Below are 19,412 nucleotides of genomic sequence, written 5' to 3' on the forward strand. Positions count from 1 at the left end.
TTAATTTTTGATTGGATTACGCTGAAACGGAAGTGAATTTCGAATGAATGGCGGCCTACTTTGGGAAAGACGTTTAGTGTAAAATTAGGTAAACTACTGTTTTCTCACACATCCATGTCGTGATTGTGTTAAAATAGTCACCAGAATAGCGATTCAAATAATTTACAATTCTTTTCAGTCAGACTTGACAAATAATAAGCATTATGTATCACGATATAATAATTTTGTTGAACAGTTCAACTTAAGCAGTTAAGGTAGGGAGGTCGGTAGTGCGTTCATCGATATTCTTGCGAGAGCAAAATTCTCAATTTTGAGTCAACTTTAACACGTTAGAAAATGGTTAAAAATCCATTGCATGACAATAAAAAATATATGTAATTGAAGATGAGACATTTCTCTATCTAAATATACAACTTTCATTGTTATTGGAGTTGATGGTCATTTGGTACAAACGTTTGAAGTGACGATACTTTGAGAAAAATGGCCGCCTGAAAAACTATGTGTCAAAGATCATACCTATTTCAAAATTCATTCCGCAAGCTATTACTGGACCGATTTTCTTCATTTATGGCTTAAATTTTTGGAAATATCTTCAATTTTGATAATCCGGTTGTCAGGCTAATTTTTTGGTTACAAAACATACTTTTTACACAATTTTAAGGAAAAACGTTGAAAAAAAAAAGTTTTTGCGTACCCGGAATGCACTGACAGTCGGATTCCGAAAATTTAATCCTTTCTGCGTCCATCCGTAACCCTGGTTTCAGAAGAAAAACAATAATAGCTTGCGGAATCGATTGGATATTAGGGTGGTCAGGGCGTGGTTTTCACAAAAATTAAAGCGGGACCGGTTATCGTTCTTGCTAACCGGATGTTACTGATCCGCCATAGCTTCTGTTAAGATTTTCGAACACTCGTGGATAAATGCCTTTTACCGACTGTTTTCTGGACGGATTTTTGACTGGTGGTGCAGACAACGATGGACCTAGGCCATGGAGGCCAATCACTTACGGTAAGTACCTAAATCATGTCTAATATAAGCCTAATCGCCCTGTTTCCGTAAGGTCAAATTCTAGAATGACCTTTTATCATCTGCAAGCTTAAAAACTATATTCACCTTCTTGGAAGGTCTGATTTTCGTTTGATTCTGCATGAGCTGATTTAAAAAAGATTACTCTCATTTAGCATTAGTTGGAATATGTTTCCATAACATTTTTATTAAACGATGAATATGTAATGAGGTAAATTCTCCCAACGTTTGATTGCAATCCATTCAAAATCTTTCGGACTTTATCGACTTTCCTATATTATCGGAAGTCTCTGTATTTTACCTTGCTTTTTTTCTATTGGTTGGGAGAATTTGCACATATTGCATTTAATTTCCTTGATAATTCAATTTTAATTTATATGTAGTGCCCAATTTATATGAAACTCACATGTTTAAGCATAAACCTTCTTTATATTTATTTTAACTGTTTTATTTATTCAAAATTATCATATGTAGAAAAAAAATTCAACCTTAAATTGCTTCTTCAAATGATACACAACTTTTTTTTCTGGTTTTCATTTTATCAGTTAATATATATTAATTATGACTTTTATTAGAACAATTATCATGTAGCCCTGCTTGTACTTTACTTGATAAATAGAACTTATTTGATGAGATTTATATATGTGGCAATTGCATATTTTACATATGACCTGCATCTTCTTAAGTTTACTTTATATATTCATATTGTACAATTTTTAACAGCTATCTTACATATTCATTTTTTAGAGGATTGTAGATGCTCTACTTATTTAATATTCATATACATGTACAATTGCTTGGAAAAGGTTTAAAATCCTAGTAATATACATTATTTATCATTAAATTTTAATTAATTATGGTTTAATATTTTTTTTGCCTTTTTAGGATCACATTGATTGACTCATAATACCAATCTTTTGTTGTATGTATATGAAACATACTTGTACTGTGTTTTTTCTTCTAATTATTGATTTATTTCAGAAGAAAGTATTAGTAAACAGGCTGCCTAAATATTTATTTTATTTTGTCATATAAAAAGTAAATACTGATGTAAATTTTATTATGATTTAGTTTTATTTTCTGTTTGTTTTTCATCATTTTAGTTTCATTTTGTTGAGTTCTGGAGATGTTTCGAATTCATGGTAAGTTAGTTTTTATACTTTGATTTAGTTTAGTAGCTTTATTTATTTTAATAGTAAAACTTTTGAGTCTTTTAATTATGGTAACAAATAAACATTTACATTTGAATCATATATTACTTACAAGAACTGTCGATTAGTTTTGTGTTTAGACTCTGCTTTAAAACTGCTTCACAGTACATATTCATTGAATTCCACTACTTGTTTATTTCAGATGGCCTGAGCAGCATAGTGGGCTATGCTATGAGACGAATATGGGCTGAGTCTGAGGTAGGACCATGTGGGGTACAGTAAGTAGGGTAGTTCCAGACACACCTGAACCCGATAACCTGATTGGTAAGAGAGTTCAACACTTGATAGAAGAACCAGAAGGATCACGCAGCGAAATTATTCATATTAAGTTATTTAACATAACATTAATATAACCTTATAAAACAATCTTCTTGTTTTGAAATGAAGATAATTATTCTGGAAAAGGAAGTTCGGTGTTTTTAACTCCTCGCCACATCTTTTATCAACCGCTTTGTGAGCAACCAACATCAAATAAAGTTTTACATTTTTTCAGATTGTTAGCAAACCAGATTATGATTTAATAGAAAGTAAACTAACTGTAAGTAAATTGATAAGGTAAATGATGTTAATAGGTGTAATGTCCTTATGTACATAATTTCTTTTGTAGATTTGGCAGACATAGTAGATCCTGGTGAAGAAACCCTTCTGGCCTGAAATGGAAACTTCGAAAAGTTCATTAAACTTAATCAAATGATGATATTTTGTTTATTATCATTGAATGTACATAATAGTACACATGAGGAAACAGCTAGGGCTTCAAAGTTCCATAGTGAAAGGATGCGCATTGGTTCAAGTCAATGTATTCATAAAAATTTTCTCAATTTCTTGGGAAAACAGCATTTGTTTTTGAAATTTTATTCAATTTTAACATAATAATGAGATTATTATGTTAAAAGACCCTATTTAAACAAGAAAACATTACAAGACTACATTAGGAATCTTAGAATTGACCAGACCTTGATATAATATTATTTTGCCACTTTTTGCGGCAAAAATGTATGTTTATTTTGATTATCGTCTGGCTTCATTTAAGGTATAGGCCTAACAAATTTTCAGCCACATTAAACATTTTATAGCAAAATAAGATGAAAGTATCTTGATGTGATAGCTTAGATTCTAAGCTTTAAAATGGTATCACATAAGTATATGGTAGGTTGATATTTTGATCAATATAAGCATAAATATGCGTTTTTTTTTGTAAATCTGAAATTTTCAAAAATGTTCGATTTACCCCCATTTTTCAACATTTGCTTGTTGGTTTTTAAATATAATTCAATTATTTCTTGATAAAAATGTGTTTTTACATATTCAATCACAATAACAATAACTGTCATGTGCTAAAAACTGCTTTTAAATTCAAAATGTCTTTTTTTGTCTGACCTTTCGCCATTTTTTCCACTGAAAATAGCTCTAAAATTTACCCTAAAATGTAAATTTTCGACCTCAAAAAATTTTTTTGAGCTGAAAAACATGATTTTTCAAGTCAAGCAACTTTATTGCCACACAAAACAAATGACAGAAAAAATTAAATATTTTTTTTGAATTCTTAGTAAGCAAAAATGTATTTTTTTGTTGAAAAAACGCATTTAAAAAAAAGGGGGTCTGCCACAGTGTTTCTGATTCCAATGAAAAACAAATCAGAGGTTTTGACATAATATTTGTTTATTTATTTCTGTTTAATGGATTACTCTTGAAAGAACAGCAAAGTATCAGATTTCTACTACCTTCCAATTTCCAAATATGAATATCCAAAAATGGCACTTTAATTCACGATGCTGTTGACACATAGCAAAAAAAAACTAAGTCCAAAGTGTTTTTTTGCCAATTTTAAAAAAGTGTAATTTTCTTTGTATCTAAGATACAAGTTTCCTGAATGGCTTAAATCAAAGTATGAAATGGCTTTATTTAAATGATTAAGACACAATGTATGAATTTATTTACCTGTTTGACTTATGTGGGCCACAGAAGTGCCCAAAATGTGACATTTTTGCCTTCGCAAGAAAAATGACCAAAATTTTGAAATTTAAATTGTAATAACTTTTGAACCCCTTGACCGATTTTAAAAATTTTTGCACCAGTAAGTTACATTTCTTGGGCTCTTTCAAACTAATATAAACTTGTACATTTCCTATATACTTCATATTTTGACTGACCTCCCTAGTTAAGGGGAAAAGCCCTGAAATAATTTAGTAACCCCTGTTTTGGGTACCACCCCTCATTCATATAGTGGGTGATTTACCAAGAAAGTTTGGAAAATGTCATATACATGTCTAAATTCGGAGTATTTATTGTATTTGAACTATCCTTTGTGATGAAATTACACTTTTAAATTTTTAAACAGAACACATACCCTATTTTACTTTCCAAATTAAAAGAGCCCATATGGGGCTACATGAGTATACATTTACATTTGTATAGAGTAAAAGAAACATTGATTATAGAGTAAGGAACATTAAAACATACAACATGATACCCACAGAAACATAATTCAAACACCTTTCTTAATTTTGTCAGCCCTTGTTACTTGTAATAATATGAGGAAGGTAAAACCTCCTGAAGAAACATATAAATGAAAACACCTAAGTCTTTTCATAATTTTTGTTAGCCCTGTTATTGTTAACTTCCAAATTGGTTAAATGTGTCATGATATATGGTGTTTATTGTCCTTATGCATTCTTGTGCCATCATGTATGAAATAAAACAATAACAATTGTCAATGAATGAAACATTGTACCTGTCTATGTGTGAACACTGTGACCTTATAATGCAAATGACTATTGCCATATCTAACATTGTTCAACTTAATTCGCCCTTTACTTCATTATAAAAAATACAAAGCAAAGTTTCACTAGCAACCATTTCAACTGACATAGCTAGCGTATTGTGTACAGCCAAAAGCGTAAAGTATACAGCCAAATATGGACAAATATGGTGCGCCTAAGTTGACTGTTATAGGTCATGAAAATGTAAAAAAGTACAGTTATTGTCCTATTAGAATTGAAATAAATCATGGAAACTCAATTTTATCATTGTTTTACCACAGGCTGACCATTTATGCTGATATTTTACCCCGAGTGATATCGCGGCATAAATGGTGAGCCTGTGGTAAAATAATGATAAAATGGAGTTTCCTTGATTTATTTTTTAGTTCAAAAATGGGGTCGTGGTGGCAAATACACTTGTTTAAAAACATCATTATTATACCTCTTATAAGTACCATTCTGTGTAAGAATTAGGCAGTGGGAGGCACATCATATATTTCTCAATTTGGTCTTTTTTTGTCTAATATATTCAGTACATCTAGAAAACTGAAAAATTTTATCCTGAAGCATCTGTGACGTATAATATGCGGTATATATTTTTTGACTGCTTATATAAGGAAAAGTGTAGGAAAATTTCCCACCATTTTTCCAAAGTGCATTCTATCTAAATTTGACCTATCAATGTATTAAAAGGGCAAATTTTATGAACACTATGATGGTTATTTCTGGAGGTTATCAGGTATAAATATTTGGTGAATGCAATAAAATCTGTTTTTTTCCTTCATGTGCCACACCTTATATATATTTTGCCTGATTCTTAAACAAAAGAAGTACTTAAAGTCTCTTTTTCTCTAATCCTCACTGCTGGTAATTTAGTATGATTATATAGAGGATAATACTGAAGAAACAGAACTAATGGATATCGTAGAAGATGCTGTAACAGTGCTTAGAGTGGTATTGGATTACCTTGGTGTTGACATTGAAGATTTGGTAATAATTTCTCTTTACGATGAATAAGTGTAAAAAGACACTGAACAGTGAAATTAAAGAAGTACATGTACATGTTCATTGTACATGTAACATATTGTCAATGATCTGTGTAAAAGCAGCAACCTTTGGTCATGATAATGCTTGAAGTGTGTTCACTCATATGTCAACTTTTTTACAATCTTTAACATGTACTGTAACTAAACAGAAAAAGAATTCACTAATTTACCATCACTTCAATCAAATGTCCAGGGCTATCAACATTCAGTAGAGATACAGATGTATTATTGAGTGTCCACTTGAAGCCTAATCTAATGAATGTTAAAATATGTCTTTTACAACTTAAAAGATATAGCCACTCGTTTAAAAAAAATGAACTTTAAAATACTAGTACATTAAGTATGAAGTACATGTACAAAATAATAACTTAAAAAATCACATTGCAATCCCATTTACTAGAATTTTGTGAATTGATTCATATTTTCTCATTGAATATTTTATATATACATGTATATGCTCTGGATTATCTTTACAGAGAGCATTACTTGAAGAAGTTGATGCAAGAAGACGCGAAAGAATTTACCGTACTAGACAAGCCATAACTTACAACTGGAATCGAGTGGTTGAAAGAAGACAAAGAGTGTACAATGTTTTAGAAAGATTACAAAATGATGTAAGACACAGGAGCTTGATCAGAATTATAGGTTCTTACTGTCCAAGATGGGCAATTAAACCTACCAAAAGAATCAAAATTCAGGTGAATGATATACTGGTTGAGTTAAATTTATAGATCTCATTTTCCATTTTAGGTTTCCGTTTGTATTTATTCAGTGATGCAAGTTTCTTTTTCTTCTTACTTGAAATTGAAAAATATAGTGTAGAAATGAGGCCTTTGAAATTAACATTGTGTTTTAACCATTGTCCACAGCTAAAACATTTAAGAAAAAATTAGACTTCTTGAAATCAGAAATTGTAACAATTTATTGCAAAAATTGTGACGAGTTGTATCCATTATAATTTGTCATAGATTTTCACATAGACTGAAGTGAAACTTATAAAAGTGAAAAATTAAATTTAGCCTGTTAATGGACTAAGAGGAACAAGATGCAAATATACATGCAAATAAATAAGATCTGAATCTATAGTGTTCGTATTTTCTTCACATTTCTTTGATATTCTTAAAAATTTTGCTGTTTTAGAACCACTTATTAAAATCAAGGAGACAAAAGTTTATATATGACAGTGATAGTGACGATTCTGTGATATCAACCACGAGTATCATGTCAACAACTGATGATGATGATATCGTGTGGGTTGAAGAAGACATTGGTGAAAATTGTGTCCGTGTTAGGTAGGTTCAAGTAAACTGACATGAATCATATTTATTGCTACTTATTTTCCATTTGTGTTATTTCAGTATGTGTTCACATCATGGTATTTTTTTAATACAGTTCATTCAACAACATCTTGGATAGTTAACGGACAATTGATTTATGTCAGACATTGAAGTTAAGTTTTTTAAGAACCTGGCAAAATGGAAAAAATCAGAAACATGCATGTCAATAACCCACCGATATGACATTGACAATTTAATTTCACTCAAGGATGTTTTCTCTATTTGAAAAGGCCCATTATATAATCTCTGCATCATTGGATTTGCCAAGAAATTTTTCAATAGAATGTTAGAAAAATTATGCTTTTTGACAGAGTTATCTGCCCTTAAAATGTTCATTTTCAATGCATTTCAATAAAATTATAACTCAATTTACCAAAGTGATGTGGAAAATCTTGTCTTATTTTCATGATTCTGATGGAACAAATAGTCAAATTAAATTCAAAATGGTGCTTTTTATTCATACCATGTTTCACCCAGTGCCTGATTCTTACAAAGACTGACTCTTAAAAACCTATGGAACAAATCAACTGCTGATTGGTCTAAAAGAAGTTTAAATCTCCTGCTTTTAATACTACCAAAAACAGCTCAATTGGTGATTGTTATTTATTTAAGAGAAAATCAACACTTACCCAAGCATATCATTACTATATGCGCTGCATGTCATAATATGTCACAAAGTACTTTGACTTTTAAAAATTCTTATTAAAGGAAGACCATTTGCTACTTCTTGTTTGTCCACGTATAAAATATAAATTTTTGCTTTGTCTAGGTAACATATAAATAATTCTAAGAGTGAAGACAGAGCAATTTACTGTATAGCTGGTCAATTTGGTGGGGTGCTCATTTTGGCAAAATTTAGTGGTCTGTCTAAATGCCAAAACAAATTCCATGAAATATTTACTGTGGGTTTATGTACTTAGTTCACCACTTTTAACATCTGCCAAAATTGGAAACAGCAAAAATTTTTGCAAACTTTTTTTTTGCCTAAAAATGGCAAAATTTTACACCCACCATGTGGTATTTCCTTCTGTAAATATGTGCTATCTATTTTTGTATAACATAACTATGTGCAGTAGGCTGTGTTAATTGAACCAAAAAATTTTAAAGGAACAAAATCAAAACACTTAGTTAAAAAACAAAATACACACACACACACAGACAAACAAAAATCACTGAGTTCTATATATATTTAGTATTCTTTATTTTATAGGGCACAGAAAAGAAGAAATTTAGAGGACACTGATGTTTTTGATGAGATAGATGAAGGTTTATTTATTTCTCGTCCTAGTATGTCTCCAATGAGTTCTACAATGATTTCGTCAGTTTCTACTAGATTGACTGAGGTTAATGAAACAGATCAAACACAGAAAATTTCACACCTTGAAGATGAATTAAATCGCCTGCGACAACAGATGGCAATGCTTGTGGAAGCGCAAGAACATGTAAATAAATCTCATGGTAGGAAATTATTTGCAATTCTTAAGTTAATTAAATCTTCACAATTTAAGTTGTCTTTTTTTCATCAACTTCCTGTTTGAATGGGGTATGTATAACATGACAACACATGCAACTTCATGTTTTAATGAAAAAAAGCTATATTATAGAATTACAGAAACTTCTTTTTGATTGCAATTGAGAAATTGAAAAAAAATAGATTTTGATTGACCTGCTTCAACCTCAATATTACATTAAGAAATGATATTATTACACCTACTATTATTAAGAATACATGTTTTCTTTTATTTTCTAGTGCCTGCACAGTCTTTCAGTGAGGATAGAACAATACCAAAAGAACTTTCACCTGTAGTACCAGTAGCCCCTCCCTGTCCTGTGGCCCCACCACTTCCTCCGCCTCCACCACCACCTCCTGTACCTAGTGTCAAGCATTCAACACCAGAATGTGTCAGTAAAGAGGAAAAACAGGTGAGCAGTTCAGGGATCTGCAAAAAGTTTGATCTAGTATTTTGGATGACATTTGGTAAAAATTTTGTTGACTCAAAACTACTTTTGTCTGTTCTAAGATTTGTTTTTAAAAAGATGAAAATACAAAAATACCAATCACATATTTTGCAAATTTCAAAATGCTGTACAGATGTTTCAAGAAGTAACCTTTCACCAGGAGTAACCAAGGATATTAGTACTGTGCTTTACAATATATCATACACAAGACTGCATGTCTTTCAAACTTTGAGAATTGTAATGTAAGAATCATTAAAAAAAATCTTGTAACCATTGAACTTGCAATTGTAAAATGACCAAATGTATTCTTAACTCTTAAACAGTTTTTCGAACATTGAGACTTGTAATTTAACTATTGTATTTGCAATGGTAAACTGATTAAATGAACTCTAACTTAAAAAAATGTTTATACTGACTTTGTTATTCATCTTTATTTATTTTAGAGACCTGCTTTACAATCAATCCAAGAAAACAGTTGTACACCTGATTTACCCAATAAACAGCCAACCTTGACTGATGTTCTTAAAGGTTTAGGCAGTGTTAAACTTAAAAGCATTCAGAGGTAATGACCATTATTCTATAAGCTTAATTGCTTAAAGTTTGAAGGATATTTTACTCATGGTTAATATACATATGATGATTCCATTCCCTGTTCAGTTATGTGGGGGCAAATAAATTCAAAATGAGATTTGTAACAACATTTCTTGAAAAATTTTTTAAAGGAGGCATATTTTTGATAAGTAGGTGTGCTATATATGGTACTGGAAACTTTCTGCTGTACTAATTTCTCTATAATAGCCAGATAAAATATAGTATGCATTTTCCAGATCACCTGGGGGCACTCCAGTTAAACTGAAACCAAAAAGACGTGAATCGAACAATGATCCAGCATCAGTTATTGCCCAAGCTCTTAAAAAGAAATTTGCCAACCAAATGTGTCATAGCCCTGATGTCGATAGAGAGAATGACAGCTGTGGGTTTAGTTCTCCAGAAACAGATAGTCCACATAATGTAGGTTATGATTAAAAATCTAAAAAAATTGGTTTTTTTTTTTTTTTTTCGTTAGAAGATTGTTTTACATCATCTAAGCACTTTTTGATTTGTGTTCTTGTGTTTCCAATTTTTAATTATATTTGATTTAAGTAGCAGTCTTTCTAAAAATCAGACTGAAGGCGATTCATGCATGTCAAAAACCCACCGAATTTAGTTTTATTTCTTGTTCAGAAACAGTTACTGACCATACAACCAGTCTTGGTTTATCATTTGGTTGTTGTGCTTTGGAGATTAAGTATATTGATTATGAAATTGGCACTTTGCAAAAGTTATCTTTCTTGATTTGGTTTCATTTGGTTAATTTTAGTGGGAGATGAATGTGTGATTTTCTAATGAGTGCAGATCTGAATGCAGAAATGGTTACAGTTATGTGAAAGTATAGCATATGTAGATTGAAAGAGCATAGTTTGTTTGGTGGGTTTTTCTACACCATGAATCACTTTACCATGGGCAGTGTCTGAATTTTATGTTGACTGGTACTTAAGAGGTACTTTTTCAGAAAAAGTCATTGAGTCCCTATAGTAATCAGGCTGTCCATAACAAATTGTGTCCAAGCTGTATCCTTTTTGTCTGCATGATAGGTATTTGATCTTTGGCATATGAGCAAGCAACCTCAAAACAATGTGTCACCTACCTGGTTTGATTCCTTTCGACCTTCAGGTGTGAATAACATGGGTTATTTAATGTAATAAATTGTATCCAGACTTAAACCTTTTTGTCTCTGTTATTTTAAATATGAGCTTTGTCATGTTACTATAAATCTGACACTATACAAATTCTTCATGGAATAGTGTGGATGTGGTGGGTTTGATCCTTGGCAAAGTCTTGCCGTAGACAAAAAAAGTTGTCACTGCTTCTTCAACAAGCCAGCAGCATATCTGATGTCTAGAGTGAAGAGTGATTTTTTGAGTCATAATAATGTCCGAGTATGATGTAGGCTGTTGCTTCTATCCGTGTGGAACTGCTACAGAACTTGCTTTGTAAAATTGATCAAATGTTTGTCCTGAAATGCACAAAATGGGATGCAAACCTACAATCAATTTGATTGTTCCTTTCAGTTTTAGTTCTATTAACACTTTTGTTATATTTTATGGTGTAAAATAATAAAGTGATTATTTGTATTTATTTTCAGTTTGGACAGAGGAAAGCAAAGAGGAGGTCTAATTTGTTTGAAGAGAAGTCTAGACTCTCTGGGCCTTTAAGATTGTAGAAAAATGGACGCCATGAGCTTTATTTTTGAATTGCTTTTACATGTACACGGGAACATTATTTTTAAATAAGATATTACATGATGTGCTCAATTTTATTATCAAAATAAAAACAGTTTAATCAGAAGTTTATATATGACTTGTTTTTGTTGGCAAAGAATTAGGTTGATACAGATGCAATACAAGTCAGTGTAATTATGATTTAGCTGAACTATCATATGTTCAATCATGCATATAGTTTAGTAGGGGAAATATAGGTATGAAGAGTGGTTGCACAACTATCGAGTCATTTGTTTTCATGGTCTTGTTTGCTTTTTAGAAATATGTGTTAAGGAACAACTTAAGAAGGAAATATTAAGAATTAATTTTGTTTCCTGCTTAAACAGTAAAAAACATTTGAATTGTGTCTGTCTTCCTTATAAGGATTTCAAGAGTTACTCAGAAACAATATGTTGTTATGAATACAAATCATTAAACTGTTAGAAATACTTGGACTTAGGTTGATTTATTATTTCAGAGAAAAACTCAACCTGACTCAATCTTACACCATCTCTTGTACAGAAGCCTGTTTTACTCTCATTTTTCAAGATTTCTAGGATAGATGTTGATGAAACAGTTAATTCTTATGAGGCAACATAAATTGCAAAAAACAATGAAAAACACCGTCCTGATTCAAAATATAGTAGGAGTGGCTCAAAACAGCAAGCTTTTATTGATCCAAACTGAAAAAATATTGGTGTATATTCACCAATAATTTGACACAGATATTCTATGGGTTCAAATTACAGTGTGGCAGGTGTAAAACTTGGTAAATTGGAGGTAATCAGGAAATTTTGACTTTTTCTAACTTTGGCATATGCTATGAGCTGTACTATTAATATTTTTGAAGTCCAGAGTAAATATTTTGCAGAATTTATTTTTTTGTCATTTTTGAACAGACCCCTAAAACACACCAAAATAAGCAATCCTTGAAAATTACTGGTTGTACAGTACCTAATGATATAACAAATAACTTGACTGTTACTTGAAAAGCAGCGTCTCCCAACTTTTATGTAGAAAAAAATACAATAGATCAACTGATTGGTGAATGTTCATCACAGAGAAAAAAAATTGGTCAACACAGTGGACACTGGTTATTAATTTTTCTTGGTATTTCTGTCCAATGCATCTGCAGTGATACTAAAATATCAGGGATGTAACTGCCCTCTCAGGGTACCCCTATTTTTTACAGGCAATATCTCACAGGGAAGTCCGTCATATGAATTTACCATTTCTGATTAATTTACTAAGTGGTACTCACTACTGTGCCCAAATGGAAATGCAACCTGCTTTAAGAAAAGCTACAACTATTGTGAAAGTACTATTGTTTATGGGGTACTAATAGGTACCCAACGAATAGGAGATTTCCATAAATATGTAAACTGAAATCCTCAAAACCATGAATTCAAGAATCCACAAACTTGTGTTTCTTGCCTAATCCATGAAAATTGTATACACAAATTCAAGTACTTTCACAGTATCAAATTTAGACTATGGGAGATTTGGCAAGGGTCAAACCACATGTGCATATTTTTTTAATTAAACAGTTAAGACAATTACGCAAGTAAAAAATTTAATTAAAAACTGGACGGATCAATTCCATAATTGACATACATTAAATATTGCAAAACTCGGCAGTTTAACAAATATAAATATAATTTTAATACCTTTGCTATAACTGGAATGTATACATAATTATCTAAACCTTGTAAACATGAAAACATTACATTATCATTAACAGGAAAAGTTTTTTAATGTGCAATTAGCACTTTCATTTATCCTGAAAACTGAAAATTGGATTTGGATCCAGAAATTTTCTTGTGGCAACTGTTATCCTTCAGAGAACAAAAATCTTTATCCAATGTTTTTGAGTGTTTTTCACATTTTTATTCTATTTTAATACGATTTGGTTTTAAGAACATGGTCATTAATGTTTTTTTTTTACTTGCAAAGATAACCAGCTGATAACTTGCAAGATGAATAAATGATACATAAAATAAACATATAGTCATTTCTTGCATTGCTGTATGAAAGATTCAGAATCTTGAAACAAAATATATCTACATAAAAAATAACACATTAATAATTTTACCAAAAATGTATTTTGTTGAAAAGTAATGGTTCAGTTTTCCCTCTAAAGATAATAAAGTTTCTTAAAGTCACAGGATTTATCCAGTTTTAATACAAGTGTTACAGTTTCAAAGACACAATCAAAAGTGTTTATATTTAAGAACAGCTCTGCCTTAAAACCAGGCAGAAGCTTATGATTAATGATTCATGCATTCTTTAATCCCAAATATGTCTTGATTGAAAATCCTGCAGTAGGCCTCACAGAAACTATTCAAAAATAAAAGTGCAAATGAAAGTTCTCCACTGGATATATTGTTTAACACTTAAAATTTGGTTACCTTGTACTATCGGTACATAAAAGTACAGAAAAATTTCCCACCAATTTTTTTCTCACTATAACCAGTCAAAAATATTTCACAATGTATAGTAGATCCAAGGAAATGAATGCAGGAAGAGTTGTTTTTAGGACCTAACAAATGAACTTGGACATTTACATTGATTATCATGAAATATGATGAATCACCCCCTGCCTGGTTTTTAGGCAGAACTATACTTAATTTATCACAGATATTTGTATAAATATATTTCTATTAAATATACAAAATACAAGTTAGTATCAAAGTTTTAATGGTGGTCTTTCTTCACTGTCTAAGACACATTCAAATACATTCTCCATCCTATCCAACATATCTCCAATGATAAAATGAGCCTGAAATGAAAAAAAGATGAAGAATAGTTAAGGACTAATTTTCAAGAAAAAATTGTAAGTCAATAGACAAAGAGTAATCAAGGGAACCAAGCTTATGGCGGTAATCAAAAGAACGTAATCCAAGGACAAAGACCAGACATGGAAAACACATACACAACAAAGAACATAAAGTAACTAAAATCATACATACAAAGTAACAAAAGCAAATGAGCAACTCGGACTCTACTAAAAACAAACACATGAAACTAAAGGAAACTAAACATAAATTGACATACCCTTATCTTACATTTCTGGCAGTGTTTAAACTTTTTCTCTTTTTTTAAAAAGTGTGCCAATTCAGAATGCCCTGCCCCAAGAATACATTTGTAGTCACAAAATGTCTTCAAAACATGTTTATTTTCTTGTTTAAGCACCCATGGGTGGTATAAGGAAAGCTCTCATGGCAAAAATAGAAACATTCTAGTTTTAAAAGTGAGAAAATGAGCCCCAGAAGCCTAGGTATGGATCAGTAGGGAAACCATTCCCTCAAATTCTTCCTCAACTTGAATTTCAGCCCATTGGATCCCTTAAAGAGTTTTAAGAAAAAATTTTAGGAAATTCACAATTTGAGATTTTTATGAAACCTAAACTGGGTGAATCAGTAGGGGAAGCATTCTACCATTTTTTAGAATACATACATGCTTAGTAGCTTAGTAGCTTAGTAGCTTAGTAGCTTAGGCCATTCAAAATTAATTTCTTGGTTCACAGCTCATTTTTCATGTTAACCAACAAGGAAGGCATTTTATGAAGATATAACATTTTTACAGTGTTACTAGGTAGAAAAAAATAGTGGGGGGGGGGTTTGTTTTTCTATAATTGACATAACAAAAAAAGATGGATAGTAAGGCACACTCAAAAAAGGCCAAGGAAGGCTTGAGAACGAAGACTTTAATTAAAGCATTTCTAAAATATGATGCAGGTGTTACCTGTCAGAGGACTACCGGTATGTTGAATATATTGATATTTTAAAAAATTATAATGCCTTTAAGTTTTACATCAAATGGGATTTATTTACTTAAAAATTTACCAAAACTTAAGATGTGTTAAATAATTAAAACTAGTAAAGATCCTTACTCTGTTTTACAGATTAACTTCAAGTCAGACTGAAATCGGGCGCTCAGTGCTTTTTAGGTCAAAGGTTAAATTTGTATTGATTACAGTTAGGAGGACTTCATCCTCTATTACAGTACTCAATGTATTAAAAGAACTGCCACTTCAGGTAAAAACGTAATTGTTGTACCTCAGTGTTTTGCTTCAACTTAACAATTATGGGTCAGTTTCAAAGTGATTGTTTTCTGAAGCATAATCTGAAAGGACAATATCCAAATTACATGTACATATACTCCACTAACCAAGAATAAAAATGACAACATACCTTTGCAAGCAGTTTTTCTTTATATTTTTTATACTGAACAGGATCTGAGTCTGGTATTGGACTAGCAGGGACACTAGTTGGTGTTTGTGTTGGATCATGACCATCAGATTGGTGATGTGGTGTGGATGAACCTCTTCCAGGGGTTTTCTTTCCTGGTGGACCTGGGGTTGTCTTCCCTTTAGGATCCGGTTTAGCAGGCTGAAAAAAAAAATACACACAGTTTACTGATTATGTTCATTTCATATTGTATGTAAAACATTTAAGACTGCCAGAAAGAAAAAAAAAGGTTTTGCAAGGTAAATTATCTAGTCATTGCTTTTAGAAACTTGGAATTTTTTAAGCATTTGAGACCTGTTCAGAGTTTGAAAAAAAAAAATTCAAACAACTCTGAAAGAACTATACTTTCCGAAATTAAAAGGTAGCTCATAACTTCAAATTCGTCAGACTAAGACATTTGTACAATTAACATATAATTTTGCAGTTTTGATCCAATTTTTCTTATTCTGTCTTACTCTCTTCATTTCCCAACATGATAAAGCTTAAAAAATCTCTTTTTAGCCCCTTCACTTAATGACCTCAACATCACATGGTCACAGAAAGCTTCTGTAGCATGTTTAATTAAGATCCTCAAAGGCAAACTTGCATGTAAGTTTTGAACCAAGAACAAAATATGTTCCGAAAGATGTATGATCTCTATTTCTAAATACCCAAATATCACAAAAAGGTAGGTACAGACATGAAAGTTAGTCCTGAAACTATCTAATAATCTCCTTTAAGGAGATAGACCTAGGGTAAGGGACACAACTCTTACAAATCACTGGAATGTTTGTATTCAGGCTTTTTTTTATCAATCTCATGTAAGCGTCAAAGTAACTTGGATTGATTTCATTCTGCTTCGAATGAAAGCTTGGAAGGCTTTAGTGAAATTGAATATGACACAAACATATCACTGATTTCAAGAGTTATGTCCCTTACCCCAGGTCTACCTCCTTTAAACTATTAATGACATTGGCATGTGGGTCAGAAAATTACAACTAATTTGCCCTTACCTCTTTCCCCTTTGCTGCTTTAGCATCTTTGACAGGTGAGGCTTTCTTTTCTATTCCTGGAGTCTTAGATGATCTGGACTTTGAACCTGAAATTAGACCTCAGAATTCTAACTCTGGTCACATAATTTGAAGATTTTTTTCTTACAAACAAGCAAATGGGTGTACATAAAATAATGATTTGATTCAATGAAAAGAAAAAAAATCAATTATTCAGTTAATATTTAGATTCAAGCAGTTTCCTAATTTCAAAAGTATAATCCTTTGGCAAAATTTATCAACGTACAAAACAGGAAAAAAAGACCAAAGTATTCTAAGTAGAATTTCACATATACATTTATACACATGTATTAAATAAATTATCTAATATCACAGTTTAAGTTTTCATAAAATTCTTACCAAAAGTAATCAACACACCTTATGACCTTTTAAACATTTTACTAGGTTTAATTTCCATACAAAACAATAGATAGTAAGTCTTGATAACAAGTCAACGCAAGTAAAACCATTGGAATAGTTTGGATGAAACGATCAAATAAATTAAGCTGAAACAGGCAATTAATACCATATTCTGCATAACGAAATACAACAAATTTATTAACTTGAGAAACTGAACTCAACAAACTGAGAACATTTATACCAGTAGTATCTTCTGCTACTTTTGGTAAAGTCTGACCCTTCAATAAGGTCTTTGTAGCCCCAACTACCAATGTTGGTCGCCTTAAGGTTGAATGTCCTTGGTTGAACATTCTCCCTGACAGTTGGAAACATTGAGAAATATTGTATGAACAGTTCCATGTTAAGTACTGTAAACACATTAATTTTCACGGATTCCGTCAAGTGAACATATTCATGGGTACCAATTTCGTGATTTCTGGAACAGGTCTATGTTGCTACAAGATTGAAGGCATCACTACAGAAATTTTATGGTTTTCATCATAAACTCATGGATCGTTACGATGTATCCATCTGCACCATGAAACCAGATTTCTTCATCGTGTCATAGTTTCCCTTTTCTCTTTTGTCTACCCTGGACATGACTTTTTATGAGCAACTTGGTGAGTGTTTCTAAAAAAGCAGAGGATGCTTACCCTACTGGTGCACCTGGTCCATGCTCCCAGTTTTTAGTGGAGTCCAAGCTGCTCATTTGCTTTTGTTACTTGGTATGTATTATTTCAGTTACTTAATGTTCTTTGTTGTGTAAATCTGTTTTCCATGTTTGGTCTTTGTCCCTGGATTGCTTTCTTTTGATTTCCGTTAGAAACTTGGTTCCCTTGATTACTCTTTCAAAAAATTGTTTAGCATTATATTATGTTAGAGATCAATTTTGTAGACACTATTTTTTGTGATTTTATGTCCACCGCAAAAATAGTGAAAATCAATATGTTTACAGTATATATTGCGAATCTTTAAAGAACAACAGTCGACAACAACAGTTTGTTTGTCTGCAATATTTTATTTCTTTACAAGGGTAAACATGTTTTGCCTGCCAGTGAACCAAAGGAACAATTGCTAAAATAATTAATATAACTTCAAAAAAAGAGTTGTGCTTATTCAGTCAGATGGTTAATACAGACTGAAAAAATAACTAATAAGTTTAAATCTACTATAAAACTGAACAACCCACAGGGAAAAATATGTTGAAAACTTGAAAAAAAAACCCTTATTCTTAAGACCAGCAACCAAGTGAAAATAGTGCAAAAATTAATTATCAAAATTAAAGTCTAAGATTATTCATAATATGCAAATCCTAGACTCTATAATTTACATATGGTAGTCAGAGAAAAAATTGGAAAAAAAAACATAATTTCACAATTTTGCTCAAGAAATCATTTTCAGTAGTAGCCAAGAAAGCTCAAAATTAATTATGCAATGTATCACTTTTTAAATCATTCATTATTCAAATACTGGTACACAATTGCAGTGGAGCATAAAATCTATATACACATAATTTTGTTTGTTTGTTTGTTTGTAGGGTATAGGGCAGGGAAAAATTCTGTGCTAATTACATGGAAGAATTTGACAAATAAGTCATATTTGCAGGTGAAGTTTTTCCCACATCCACATTTAATAGAATCTATGGAAACCATACCCTGCAGTTTTACAAGAGACTTTGCACATGAAGACATGGTAACAAATAAATGTGTTGACAAATAATAGTTTTCTGACAGTTTAAAATATTCATTTTTTTAACACACCAGTGTTGAAAATTCACCTATTTGGAATAAGATAAAAACTGCAGTAGATTAAGAAGTTTTAACTGATACACAACTAATACATGAAATTCTTCTTGTAGTGTTACGTACTTCTCTGTTTAAGAATCAGGCAAAATGTGTAGACGGTGTGGGACATGAAGGAAAAAACCCAATGGTTTTTTGGCATTATCCAAGTATTTACCAGTGCACTTCATGACCACCAGAAACAACCATCAAAGTGTTTGTAAAGTTTGCCTTGTTAAGATATTGATACATCAAATTTAGTTAAAATGCAATATGGAAAAAAGGCAGCACTTTTTCCCTATATAAGCAGTC

The 19,412-nt window shown here is 31.4% G+C and overlaps 2 protein-coding genes and 1 long non-coding RNA gene across 16 annotated transcripts in view; 2 read left to right on the top strand and 1 right to left on the bottom strand.

The window, feature by feature from the left end:
* The first annotated feature begins 20 nt into the window (after positions 1–20).
* LOC148628669 (mitochondrial fission regulator 2-like) lies at positions 21–11,735 on the top strand. 2 transcript variants are annotated; one of them, XM_088592186.1, is made up of 9 exons: positions 21–88; positions 5,877–5,990; positions 6,523–6,744; positions 7,187–7,338; positions 8,594–8,841; positions 9,134–9,306; positions 9,786–9,904; positions 10,170–10,353; positions 11,528–11,735. In XM_088592186.1, exons 2-9 carry the CDS (start codon positions 5,916–5,918, stop codon positions 11,603–11,605), a joined length of 1,251 nt encoding a protein of 416 aa, XP_088448312.1. In that variant the 5' UTR covers positions 21–88; positions 5,877–5,915; the 3' UTR covers positions 11,606–11,735. The 2 variants fall into 2 exon arrangements, with proteins under 2 accessions (XP_088448312.1, XP_088448319.1); XM_088592193.1 differs by having other exon boundaries at positions 39–88; positions 5,890–5,990.
* LOC148628670 (uncharacterized) lies at positions 659–2,933 on the top strand. 2 transcript variants are annotated; one of them, XR_015924153.1, is made up of 3 exons: positions 659–1,009; positions 2,381–2,502; positions 2,846–2,933. It is a non-coding gene; the product is annotated as an uncharacterized LOC148628670 (long non-coding RNA). The 2 variants fall into 2 exon arrangements; XR_015924151.1 differs by having other exon boundaries at positions 2,381–2,933.
* Positions 11,736–13,202: 1,467 nt separating the features above from the next.
* LOC148628671 (MYCBP-associated protein-like) overlaps positions 13,203–19,412 on the bottom strand; it is a 52,857-nt gene continuing 46,647 nt past the window's right edge. For 7 of the 12 annotated variants that reach the window (XM_088592157.1, XM_088592117.1, XM_088592166.1 and 4 more), the window contains 4 exons: positions 17,522–17,635; positions 16,885–16,970; positions 15,836–16,033; positions 13,203–14,421 (listed from right to left, as the gene is read on the bottom strand). In XM_088592157.1, coding sequence (XP_088448283.1) covers positions 14,329–14,421; positions 15,836–16,033; positions 16,885–16,970; positions 17,522–17,635 — 491 coding nt within the window. In that variant the 3' untranslated portion in view covers positions 13,203–14,328. The remainder of the gene's footprint in view (positions 14,422–15,835; positions 16,034–16,884; positions 16,971–17,521; positions 17,636–19,412) is intronic. The other 5 variants (XM_088592175.1, XM_088592145.1, XM_088592134.1 and 2 more) reach the window with 1 other exon arrangement.

Source organism: Perna viridis, chromosome 1, assembly GCF_037379345.1.
Source record: "Perna viridis isolate PV_CMFRI_1.1 ecotype Kerala chromosome 1, ASM3737934v1, whole genome shotgun sequence".
NCBI classification, from domain to species: Eukaryota; Metazoa; Mollusca; class Bivalvia; order Mytilida; family Mytilidae; genus Perna; species Perna viridis.

Excerpts from the sequence above, each read along its gene's own strand:
- LOC148628669 (XM_088592186.1), top strand. The coding sequence starts at position 5,916 with ATGGATATCGTAGAAGATGCTGTAACAGTGCTTAGAGTGGTATTGGAT. Across the intron at positions 5,991-6,522 it reads GTGTTGACATTGAAGATTTG|AGAGCATTACTTGAAGAAGT; the intron begins GTAATAATTTCT and ends TTATCTTTACAG. Across the intron at positions 9,905-10,169 it reads AAACTTAAAAGCATTCAGAG|ATCACCTGGGGGCACTCCAG; the intron begins GTAATGACCATT and ends TGCATTTTCCAG.